Raw genomic sequence first — 13,335 nt, 5'->3', positions numbered from 1 at the left:
GATATGCAAATAACTGAGAGCAATTACTGTAGCATGTAGCCAAGAATCTGAAACAAACGAAAACATGTAGCTAATATAATTTCCATTTACAAGTGGTGATTGTGAGAAGAGGTGGAAGTTGTTAAGGGATGGTTACCAGAGGTTCAAGAATAAAGGAAATTAGGAATGGGCTCTGCTTCCTCAGAAAAATCAAAAACGAAGAGGCATGAACAGCTTTTGTTCCTTGGTATTGTTCCACAATACAGATCTGGAGGAACAAATATTACATTGACATAATTACAGCCAACAAAACAAGACAGCCAAGAAGACAATGGACATCAAACTCGTCAATTGGACGTCCCAGTATCACAGGAAGAAGATATGGCAGAAACACATACAATAGAAAATAGTGGTGAAAGATCTGAGGGTAGCAAACAGTGAACGTTGTGTGCTAGCATAGAAAAAAAAAGTACTAAAGTTCGTAGGAATGATGATACTACATTAAAAATGTGGAAAGAAAGGGAAGGAATTAGGCAAAATATACTAAAAACGTTTATGGAACACAGAGACTTTCTTTCCGTCACATCAGCGCAGTTGTAAGGCTTTTAATTCTAGTTTGTAAGGCAAAATCCAAAAGAAAAATTAGTAATATCGTTTCCGATTATGAAATAATGGTTTCACAGTGCAATATACATCAGCCAAGTGATAAGAGCAGCCTTCAACCTCCAAACCCCTCTCACCAAGTTTTGGAATTGCAATACAACATAATAACGTATAAAATTCTGTGGATTTACGTCACGTGATATATAATCATTCTTCTGCACTTATTAGATTCCTTAGGCACTGTAGTTTTATGTCATCTTTTAATAAAACTCAGCGTGAAATTGTACTGTCTTTTATTTAGACAACAGCAGATACTGAATATATGTTCGTCACATAACAAATATTTGTCATCAATGTAGTGTAACTACCTTCTGTAGTTCTACTTTCATATAAAGGTATTACCAGCTTTTGTCTTTTCATGGAATGTAACAATGAAATGTTGTAATCTTCCTTCTCCAATAACCGCTGTGGAGTTACCAAACATCACGCCTCGCGAAGTTCTTACAAGCGACTGCATTGCTTGTCTGTCGTTGTGGTCCACAAGACAGCTACTGCAAACGACAGCGTTGCTGTTTACCTTCTGCTGTTGCGATCGGTCGCCGTCGCCGCGTTCGTAGTCGCACCTTAAATCGATCTTAGCTGTTTTTAAAGATCGATTATAGACATTGACTGACGCTTGTAGGGAACTGTGATATCTTTAAGGAGTGAATGTCTATGATCTTATACCGCTGCATGTTATATGATGTGCTTCTTACAGTTTGATAACATAACCTGTTTCAGTCATGTTGACAGGACGCATCGTTGTCTGCTTGGCATTTTTATGTTTTTGGGAAACGTCTGCGAAAAAATTCGATAGCAAGGATAAGCCAAAATGGGCACAGAAAGATATACGTGATTATAATGACGCTGATCTCGAAAGGCTATTTGAGCAGTGGGAAGTAAGTGCACATTCGTGGTGTAATATATGTTGCGGGGACTAGTGCAGCTGGGGATACAAGCCGTCGGCTTTGGACAATGACGTCACAAGTGGCCAATCGAGAAGCGATTCTTCTTAGTGTTGTAGCTCCCTTCAGTGGCTGATAAGTGTTTTTTGACTTTAAAAAAAAAATCTCACGAGATAGAATAAACAGATCCACTTTATTAAGCAATCAGTAAAAAAACTAAACTGAAACATAACAGCAAAAGCGAAAATGGTAAACTGCTCTCTGGCGGCTTGTGACGTCCTTGTCCAAAGCCGACGGGTTGTATCCCCTGCTGCACTAGACCCATGTTGCGCATAATGTGTGTTACATTAAAGAGTACTTTAACATCAGTCACACAATATTTAGCATAATGTTCTATTTGCAGGAAGATGAAGAACCTTTACCTGAGGACGAACTACCAGAATATCTTCGACCACCACCGCCCATTGATTTTAGCAAGGTATTGAATTTTGTACACTTACGTAACTAAGACTTTTGTAATGTACCACAGTCATTGTATATCCCTATCTACATTTCAAAGCATTTACCGAACCTTCAGCTCGACATTTGACGCCGATTAACCGGTTATGTCCACTTACTTTGTTATGCCATCCGAATTGCACATTTTATGGCCGTTTGTATTTGGCAGGAGCTCCAAACTTGGATTATTTCGGTGAACGCACTACACACGTCAGCAGAAATGCGAAACTCATACCATTCAAATTTTGTAGTGACAATTAACAGTGACGATAATGTGATATGGGTATTTGTGAAAGTTACAGGACTTAGCAAAATTTACAACCTCGCTTGATATTTAAAGGAAAAAAAGACAGCCGTAAGACGTACAACGTAGCGCCGTAATTGAGAACGTGTATGTAGATGTGTAGCACTGCTAGTCTGGCTAGCTCAAGCAGAAGTAGGCCTAAACAATTAAACACCTGTTCGTTTTGTTTACTTAGTAAGATACTGTTCGTGATGGTTCACAGTGGGAAAGACTTTTTAAGCTGAAACTGAGGCCTTATTAAATATTACAGCATATGTGGAAAAATGTCACCTTCATTGAACAAATTATACCTGCGGGCTCCTGTATGTGTGTGTGTGTGTGTGTGTGTGTCCTGCAATATAATGTTGTGTTTGTTTGTCCCCCCCGCCCCCCCCCCTCTCCATGGAGTCGTCAGTATTATGGCTTTTGCCAAGACTTTCGTCATACAGGTAGTATTCAAACAGTAAATTGATGCTTGTCAGATACATGACATCTTACACATTTTAATTCTTACAGCTCTTAAACTTGTTGTTGTTGTGGTCTTCAGTCCTGAGACTGGTTTGATGCAGCTCTCCATGCTACTCTATCCTGTGCAAGCTTTTTCATCTCCCAGTACCTACTGCAACCTACATCCTTCTGAATCTGCTTAGTGTATTCATCTCTTGGTCTCCCTCTACGATTTTTACCCTCCACGCTGCCCTCCAATACTAAATTGGTGATCCCTTGATGCCTCAGAACTTGTCCTCCCAACCGATCCCTTCTTCTGGTCAAGTTGTGCCACAAACTCGTCTTCTCCCCAATTCTATTCAATACTTCCTCATTAGTTATGTGATCTACCCATCTAATCTTCAGCATTCTTCTGTAGCACCACATTTCGAAAGCTTCTATTCTCTTCTTGTCCAAACTATTTATCGTCCATGTTTCACTTCCATGCATGGCTACACTCCATACAAATACTTTCAGAAAAGACTTCCTGACACTTACATCAATACTCAACGTTAACACATTTCTCTTCTTCAGAAACGCTTTCCTTGCCATTGCCAGCCTACATTTTGTATCCTCTCTACTTCAACCATCATCAGTTATTTTGCTCCCCAAATAGCAAAACTCCTTTACTACTTTAAGTGCCTCATTCCCTAATTTAATTCCCTCAGCATCACCCGACTTAATTAGACTACATTCCATTATCCTTGTTTTGCTTTTGTTGATGTTCATCTTGCATCCTCCTTTCAAGACCTCTGTCCATTCCATTCAACCGCTCTTCCAAGTCCTTTGCTGTCTCTGACAGAATTACAATGTCATCGGCGAACCTCAAAGTTTTTATTTCTTCTCCATGAATTTTAATACCTACTCCAAATTTTTCTTTCGTTTCCTTTACTGCTTGCTCAATATACAGATTGAACAACATCGGGGAGAGGCTACAACCCTGTCTTACTCCCTTCCCAACCACTGCTTCCCTTTCATGTCCCTCGACTCTAACTGCCATCTGGTTTCTGTACAAATTGTAAATAGCCTTTCGCTCCCTGTATTTTACCCCTACCACCTTTAGAATTTGAAAGAGAGTATTCCAATCAACATTGTCAAAAGCTTTCTCTAAGTCTACAAATGCTAGAAACGTAGGTTTGCCTTTCCTTAATCTTTCTTCTAAGGTAAGTCATAAGGTCAGTATTGCCTCACGTGTTCCAACATTTCTACGGAATCCAAACTGATCTTCCCCGAGGTTGGCTTCTACTAGTTTTTCCATTCGTCTGTAAAGAATTCGTGTTAGTATTTTGCAGCTGTGACTTATTAAACTGATAGTTCGGTAATTTTCACATCTGTCAACACCTTCTTTCTTTGGGATTGGAATTATTATATTCTTCTTGAAGTCTGAGGGTATTTCGCCTGTTTCATACATCTTGCTCACCAGATGGTAGAGTTTTGTCAGGACTGGCTCATCCAAGGCCGTCAGTTGTTCCAGTGGAATGTTATCTACTTCTGGGGCCTTGTTTCGACTCAGGTCTTTCAGTGCTCTGTCACTCTCTTCACGCAGTATCATATCTCCCATTTCACCTTCATCTACATCCTCTTCCATTTCCATAATATTGTCCTCAAGTACATCGCCCTTGTATATACCCTCTATATACTCCTTCCACCTTTCTTTTTTTCCTTCTTTGCTTAGAACTGGGTTTCCATCTGAGCTCTTGATATTCATATAAGTCGTTCTCTTATCTCCAAAGGTCTCTTTAATTTTCCTGTAGGCAGTATCTATCTTACCCCTAGTGAGATAGGCCTCTACATCCTTACATTTGTCCTCTAGCCATCCCTGCTTAGCCATTTTGCACTTCCTGTCGATCTCATTTTTGAGACGTTTGTATTCCTTTTTGCCTGCTTCATTTACTGCATTTTTATATTTTCTCCTTTCATCAATTAAATTCAATATTTCTTCTGTTACCCAAGGATTTCTACTAGCCCTCGTCTTTTTACCTACTTGATCCTCTGCTGCCTTCGCTACTTCATCCCTCAAAGCTACCCATTCTTCTTCTACTGTATTTCTTTCCCCCATTCCTGTCAATTGTTCCCTTATCCTCTCCCTGAAACTCTGTAGAACCTCTGGTTCTTTCAGTTTATCCAGGTCCCATCTCCTTAAATTCCCACCTTTTTGCAGTTTCTTCAGTTTTAATCCACAGGTCATAACCAATAGATTGTGGTCAGAGTCCACATCTGCCCCTGGAAATGTCTTACAATTTAAAATCTGGTTCCTAAATCTCCGTCTTACCATTATATAATCTGATATCTTTTAGTATCTCCAGGGTTCTTCCATGTATACAACCTTCTTTCATGATTCTTAAACCAAGTGTTAGTTACGATTATGTTGTGCTCTGTGCAAAATTCTACCAGGCGGCTTCCTCTTTCATTTCTTAGCCCCAGTCCATATTCACCTACTATGTTTCCTTCTCTCCCTTTTCCTACACTCGAATTCCAGTCACCCATGACTATTAAATTTTCGTCTCCCTTCACAATCTGAATAATTTCTTTTATTTCATCATACATTTCTTCAATTTCATCGTCATCTGCAGAGCCAGTTGGCATATAAACTTGTACTACTGTAGTAGGTGTGAGCTTCGTATCTATCTTGACCACAATAATGTGTTCACTATGCTGTTTGTAGTAGCTTACCCGCATTCCTATTTTCCTATTCATTATTAAACCTACTCCTTCATTACCCCTATTTGATTTTGTGTTTATAACCTTGTATTCACCTGACCAGAAGTCTTGTTCCTCCTGCCACCTAACTTCACTAATTCCCACTATATCTAACTTCAACCTATCCATTTCCCTTTTTATATTTTCTAACCTACCTGCCCGATTAAGGGATCTGACATTCCACGCTCCGATCTGTAGAACGCCAGTTTTCTTTCTCCTGATAACGACATCCTCTTGAGTAGTCCCCGCCCGGAGATCCGGATAGGGGACTATTTTACCTCCGGAATATTTTACCCAAGAGGACGCCATCATCATTTAATCATACAGTAAAGCTGCATGCCCTCGGGAAAAATTACGGCTATGGTTTCCCCTTGCTTTCAGCCGTTCGCAGTACCAGCACAGCAAGGCCGTTTTAGTTATTGTTACAAGGCCAAATCAGTCAATCATCCAGACTGTTGCCGTTGCAACTACTGAAAAGGCTTCTGCCCCTCTTCAGGAACCACACGTTTGTCTGGCCTCTCAACAGATACTCCTCCGTTGTGGTTGCAGCTACGGTACGGCTATCTGTATCGCTGAGGCACGCAAGCCTCCCCACCAACGGCAAGGTCCATGGTTAATGGGGGGGGTATTAAGCTTAGCTATTTAAAAATCGTTGAGTGAGTAGACACGCTTTTCAATTAAGAGTTCTGATTAGTTTTGATTGAAATTGCTTTTTATTACTGTTTTTCATAGACTCTGGCAGTTTATTATACCATATCAGTCCATTAGTATGTGGGCTCTGGTCCGTCATTTTTAATCTTGTTCTTATCCAGTAGTAATTCTCTTTGGACCTGGTATTGTGGTCATGTATATCACTACATTCAGTTACTTCAGTTTTCCGTGAGACAAGAAAAGCGATTTGTCAAGATATGAGTGGAAAATGGAAATGGAAATGAAGTCCCATGCTTCTTTACAGAGCGTAGGGGAACGATGCGGGAGACCCGCACCGCCTTACTAGGCAAGGTCCTAATGGAGGTGGCTTGCCATTGCCTTCCTCCGACCGTAATGGGAATGAATGATGATGAAGACGACACAACAACACCCAGTCATCTCGAGGCAGGAAAAATTCCTGACCCCACCGGGAATCGAACCCGGGACCCCGTGCTCGGGAAGCGAGAGCGCTACCGCGAGACCAAGATATGAGTATATGGTTAAATACTTGTGCTGTCTGAAAACATCACAGCAAGAGTCTTTATAGCCAACCGATATTGTGACTTTTACGAGTTAGTAACCAGGAGCGAATTTGATAAACTTGTAATATCATCTGTGTGCTTTAATAGTTTAGCTTCTGCATGTTAATTTAATATTCAATAGCCACAGTTCTCGCGTTTTCGTTTGCGTCAGAAAGTAAACTGATTTTGTGACATAGCACCAGTTACGTATCAGGGGCAAATTATTAAGTTTCACCTGAGTGCTTCAGTAGTTAGGTTTTTGAATTTCTGCGTATTAATCTAATTTAATAGCCACAGTTCCTGTGTTTCCGTCACGGTCTGCAGTAGAGTTGCGCAGCACGTGCCGATAGTCGGTTTATCTGCACAGTTTAGTTTTCCACGGTCTTTAGTACAGACAAAGACTGCGATTGTTGTGTGTGGATGCGGGTCGAGTTGGTGACACTTTGCTCTCAGCTTCAGGTAGTGATGGTTTCGGTTACACATCTTGATGCTGCAGTGGGTGGGCGCCACTGTCGCTGGCCAGCCATCGGGATTCGATGGACATCCAGCACGTCAGAGTTCTCTGATCGGTCCTCACTGATGGCCAGCCCAGTTGCTGCTCACACCGAGGTCGACACGTCACCCGCGGCCGAGTGGGAGGTCGCCCCGGGGCGTAGCAGGTGGTGAAAGGCTTCCCAGGTGGCCTCCCCAGTTTGTCTGATAAACAGGTTCCAGGTACTGTCTGTGGCTGACACTGTTGCTGAGCCAGATGCTGTCACCTCTCCTGTTTCAGAGGAAATCTCTCAGCCTGCAAGATCCGAACAATCACAGAGGGTGGGATTATTGATAGTTGGGAGCTCTAACGTTAGGCGAATTATGGGGCCCGCTAGGGATATGGCTGTCAAGAAGGGAAAGAAAACCAATGTGCATACCTGGTGGAGTCATTCCAAATGTGGAACGGATCCTGCCGGAGGCCACAAAGAGCACAGGGTGCAGCCAACTGCAGGTGGTGGCTCACATCGGTACCAGTGATGTGTGTCACTTTGGATCACAAGAGATTCTCTCTGGTTTCGAATGGCTAACAGAAGTGGTAAAGGCTGCCAGTCATACTTGCAAGATGAAAGCAGAGCTGACCATTTGCAGCATTGTCGACGGGACCGATTGCAGACTTCTGGTACAGAGTGGAGGGTCTGGATAAGAGGCTCAGACAGTTCTGCAACTGTGTAGGCTGCAGATTCCTAGACTTTCGCCAAAGGGTGGTTGGGTTTCGGGTTCCGCTGAATAGGCCAGGTGTCCACTATATGCAGGAGGCGGCTACACGGGTAGCAGGGGCTGTGTGGCGTGGAATGGTTTTTTTTTTAGAGTGTCTCAGGAAAACACAAGAAGGGCTTCAGTCACAAAGGGTGCAGGTTGAACGCAGGAAGAACGTAGATACAGGAACCGTCAGTATAGCAGTTGTAAATTGTCGTAGCTGTGTTGGTAAAATACCAGAGCTCCAAGCACTAATAGAAAGCACTGATGCTCAAATTGTTATAAGCACTGAAAGCTGGTTAAAGCCAGAGATAAGCTGAGCCGAAATTTTTGCGAAGAATCTAATGGTATGATAATTAAATGGACACCTTTATATATTTCATTGGGGACATGTTGAAAATGTGTGCCCCGACCGGGGCAAAGCTGCATGGTCATTAACGGTAACTGTTCTTTCGGGAACAGATACTACCCTCATATATAGAATCTAACGGTGTTCCGAAAGGATGGGCTAAACACGGTTGGCGGTGGCGTGTTTGTTGCTGTCAGAGGTAGCTGATCTTTTTGCGAAATTGAAGTAGGTATTTCCTGTGAGTTAGTATGGGCAGAGGTCATTGTTGGCAACCCGAATAAAATAATAATTGGATCCTTTTATCGACATCCCAATTCAGATGATACAGTTGCTGAAAGGTTCAAAGAAAACTTGAGCTTGATTTCAAACACTTACCTGACTTACACGATTATAGTCGGTGGTTACTTTAATTTACCCTCGACATGTTGGCGAAAATACATGTTTAATTCTGGAGGTACACATAAAACATCACCCGAATTGTGCTAATTGCATTCCCTGGAAATTGTTTTGAGCAGTTAGTTCATGAGCTCACACGAATAATAAACGGATGTGAAAACACACTTGACCTCTTAGCAACAAATAATCCTGAGTTAATAATGAGCATCAAAACTGATACAGGATTAGTGAACAGGGTTGTCGTAATGAGATTGAATATTGTAACCCCCAGATTCTCCAAAGCTAAACGAAAATTATACTTATTCACAAAAGCAGATAAAAATTCACTTGATGCCTTCCTGAGAGACGATCTCCACTCCTTCCAGATTAATAATATAAGTGTAGACCAGATGTGGCTGGAATTCAAAATAATTGTATCAGCAGCATTTGAGATATTTATACCTGATTAACAAACGACGGAGCTGATCCTCTTCGGTACACAAACGGTTCAGAACACTGTTGCAGAAACAGTGAAACAAACATGCGAAATTTAAAAAGATGCAAAATTTGCAAGATTGGGGATCTTTTACATAAGCTCAAAATTTAGTGCAGACTTCAATGTGGGATGCTTATAACAGTTTCCACAATGAAACTCTGTCTCGAAACATGGCAGAAAATTCTAAGAGATTCTGGTCATATATGAAGTATGTTAGCGGCAAGAAACAATCAATGCCTTTCCAGCGTCAGAACAATGGAGATACTATCAAAGACTGCTGCCAAAACAGAGTTACTAAACATGACTTTCCGAAATGCCTTCACAAAAGAAGACTAAGTAAATATTCCAGAACTCGTGTCAAGAACAGCTGCCAACATGAGTAACGTAGTAGTAAATATTCTTGGAGTAGTGAAGCAACTTACATCACTTCATAAAAGCAAGTCTTCTGGTCCAGACTGTATACCAATTAGGTTCCTCTCAGAGTATACTGATGCATTAGCCCAATACTTAACAATCATAAACAACCGTTCCCTCGATGAGGGAAAGGTAGCAGGAGTAACCCACTTAATTACAGGCCCATATCATTAGCATAGATATGCAGCAGGATTTTGGAACATGTATTGTGTTTGAACATTATGAAAGAAAACAGTCTATTGACACACAGTCAACCTGCGTTTAGAAAACATCGTTCTTGTGAAACACAACTAGCTCTTCATTCTCATGAAGTGTTGAGTGCTATTGACAAGGGATTTCAAATCGATTCCATATTTCTCGATTTCTGGAAGGCTTTTGACACTGTACCACACAAGCGGTTTGTAGTGAAATTGCGTGCTTATGGGCTGTCATCTCAGTTATGTGACTGGATTTTTGTTCCCTGTCGGAGAGGTCACAGTTCGTAGTAATTGATGGAAAGTGATAGAGTAAAACAGAAGTGATTTCTGTCGTTCCCCAAGGTGGTGTTATAGGCCCTTTGGTGTTAAAATGATTTGGGAGACAGTCTGAGCAGCCCTCTTAGGTATGTTTGCAGGTGACGCTGTCGTTTATCGACTAATAAAGTCATCAGAAGATCAAAACAAATTGCAAAACGATTTAGAAGAGATATCTGAATGGTGTGAAAATTGGCAGTTGACCCTAAATAACAAAAAGTGTTAGGTCATCCACATGAGTGCTAAAAGGAATTAGTTAAACTTTGATTACATGATAAATCAGTCAAATCTAAAGGCCATAAATTTGACTAAATACCTAGGAATTACAATTACGAACAACTTAAATTGGAAGGAACACACAGAAAATGTAAGGGGGAAGGCTAATCAAAGACAGCGTTTCATTGGTAGGACACTAGAAAATGGAACAGATCTGCTAAGGAGACTGCCTACACTAAGCTTGTCAGTCCTCTTTTAGAATACTGCTGCGCAGTGTGGGATCCTTACCAGGTAGGATTGACACGAGTACATCAAAAATTTTCAGAGAAGGGCAGCACATTTTGTATTATCGTGAAATATGGGAGAGAGTGTCACTGAAATGATGCAGGATTTGGGCTGGACATCATTAAAAGAACGACGTTTTTTGTTGCAATGGAATCTTCTCATGAAATTCCAATTACCAACTTTCTCCTCAGAGCGCAAAAATATTTTGTTGACACTGGCCTACATAGGGAGAAACGATCACCACAATAAAATAAGGGAAATCAGAGCTCATATGGAAAGATATAGGTGTTTGTTCTTTCCGCGTGCTATACGAGACTGGAATTTAGAATTATGAAGATGGTTTGATGAACCTTCTGCCAGGCACTTAAATGTGATTTGCAAAGTATCCATGTAGATGTAGATAATCCGTAACGCTCTTTTATGTAGCAACAGTATTGTGTTAAGGTGACTGGGCACAACCCCATATTACTATACAGTAGCTAAGATGGAGATATATTGTCCCATAATACACAATTTTAAGCGTGTGGGTGGGCACCATTTTGGAAAGTTGTCTAAGAAGATACAGCCCATTGCTGACTTTTTTACATACAGCATTAACGTGGCTAATCCACTGGAGGTTTGAGTCCAGATGGCCCCTAGAAATTTACACCCGTTTGCTTCCTCTGGCACCATTATGCCGCGTACCTCATTTACGCACGAGTGGTGTGAGCTGCCAGTTGTAAATATTAGCATGTGGAATTTGTTTGCATTGACCTTTAATTCATGTGCATGAAAATATGGACTTAATTCTAGTATTTCATTACTTGCTGAAAATTTCAGTTCCTCGCAAACTTTACCATGAAATAAAACTGAGGTGTCGTCAGCATAACTTAAAATGTGTGAGTTAAAGGGGTGTACAACGTCATTAATATTTGCTAAAAATAGGAAAGGTCCAAGAATTGAGCCTTGAGGGACTCCCTGTGTCACTGTTTCACTTGGAGCTTTAAAGGTTAAGATCTTATTGTCAATTTGATGTGTAAGGTTGGTACACTGTTTCCAATTCACCAGATATGTGGATAGAAGTTTGATCGATACATCGCCGATATTGTGCGCCCGCAGTTTTTTAAGAGAAGCTCGTGATATACTGAGTCGAAAGCTTTGCTCAGGTCAAGGAATATTCCGGCTGTGCGCATACCCTGTTTTATATTGCTATATACTTCATGGAAGAGACTGGTAACAGCAGTGGCCTGCTTAGGTCTTTCCTAAACCCATGCTGTGATTTGGTAAGCATTTTGTGTCTCGAGAAAAATGTTGTGAGTTGTGATAGCATGTTGTTGTTGTTGTTGTTGTTGTTGTTGTTGTTGTTGTTGTCTTCAGTCCTGAGACTGGTTTGATGCAGCTCTCCATGCTACTCTATCCTGTGCAAGCTTCTTCATCTCCCAGTACTTACTGCAACCTACATCCTTCTGAATCTGCTTAGTGTATTCATCTCTTGGTCTCCCTCTACGATTTTTACCCTCCACGCTGCCCTCCAGTGCTAAATTTGTGGTCCCTTGATGCCTCAGAACGTGTCCTACCAACCGGTCCCTTCTTCTTGTCAAGTTGTGCCACAGACTCCTCTTCTACCCAATTCTGTTCAATACCTCCTCATTAGTTATGTGTTCTACCCATCTAATCTTCAGCATTCTTCTGTAGCACCACATTTTGAAAGCTTCTATTCTTTTCTTGTCTAAACTATTTATCGTTCATGTTTCACTTTCATACATGGCTACACTCCATACAAATACTTTCAGAAACGACTTCCTGACACTTTCATCTATACTCGATGTTAACAAATTTCTCTTCTTCAGAAATGCTTTCCTTGCCATTGCCAGTCTACATTTTATATCCTCTCTACTTCGACCATCATCAGTTATTTTGCTCCCAAAATAGCAAAACTCCTTTACCACTTTAAGTGTCTCATTTCCTAATCTAATTCCCTCAGCATCACCCGACTTAATTCGACTACATTCCATTATCCTCGTTTTGCTTTTGTTGATGTTCATCTTATATCCTCCTTTCAAGACACTGTCCATTCCGTTCAACTGCTCTTGCAGGTGCTTTGCTGTCTCTGACAGAACTACAATGTCATCGGCGAACCTCAGCGTTTTTATTTCTTCTCCGTGGACTTTAATACCTTCTCAGAATTTTTGTTTTGTTTCCTTTACTGCTTGGTCAATATACAGATTGAATAACATCGGGGAGAGGCTACAACCCTGTCTCACTCCCTTCCCAACCGCTGTTTTCCTTTCATGCCCCTCGACTCTTATAACTGCCATCTGGTTTCTGTACAAACTGTAAATAGCCTTTCGCTCCCTGTATTTTACCCCTGCCACCTTGCGAATTTGAAAGAGAGTATTCCAGTCAACATTGTCAAAAGCTTTCTCTAAGTTTACAAATGCTAGAAATGTAGGTTTGCCTTTCCTTAATCTATTTTCTAAGATAGCATAACTGTTTCAAATATTTTACTGAAGGTGGGGATTAGTGATATCAGCCTGTAATTTGAAACTACTTCTTTACTTCCCTTCTTATGGATTGGCTGAATTACGCTTATTTTTAACGCATTTGGGTATATGTTTTGATGAATACTACAGTTGATAAGATAGGTAAGGGTTTTAATGATTTCATTGTCGTTGGCCAGGTGCAGCTGAGTACGGGTGGCAGTTCCCTGACCTCTCATTCCCACTGCTTCTCCCCTTCCTATCACTCCCCTCATCTTGCAGTCACTGCTGCCAC

General features: G+C 41.1%; 1 protein-coding gene across 1 annotated transcript in view; it reads left to right on the top strand.

Moving 5' to 3' along the window:
* Positions 1–1,295: 1,295 nt before the first annotated feature.
* Positions 1,296–13,335, top strand: part of LOC126428276 (LDLR chaperone boca) — a 47,073-nt gene continuing 35,033 nt past the window's right edge. Inside the window, exons 1-2 of the mRNA XM_050090188.1 lie at positions 1,296–1,520; positions 1,930–2,004. Of these exons, the coding sequence (XP_049946145.1) occupies positions 1,365–1,520; positions 1,930–2,004 (231 nt within the window). The 5' untranslated portion in view covers positions 1,296–1,364. The remainder of the gene's footprint in view (positions 1,521–1,929; positions 2,005–13,335) is intronic.

The sequence above is a fragment of the Schistocerca serialis genome, chromosome 12 (assembly GCF_023864345.2).
Source record: "Schistocerca serialis cubense isolate TAMUIC-IGC-003099 chromosome 12, iqSchSeri2.2, whole genome shotgun sequence".
Taxonomy (NCBI): domain Eukaryota; kingdom Metazoa; phylum Arthropoda; class Insecta; order Orthoptera; family Acrididae; genus Schistocerca; species Schistocerca serialis.
The sequence above is the reverse complement of the archived record's forward strand: the minus strand, read 5'-3'. Positions and strand labels throughout refer to the sequence as shown.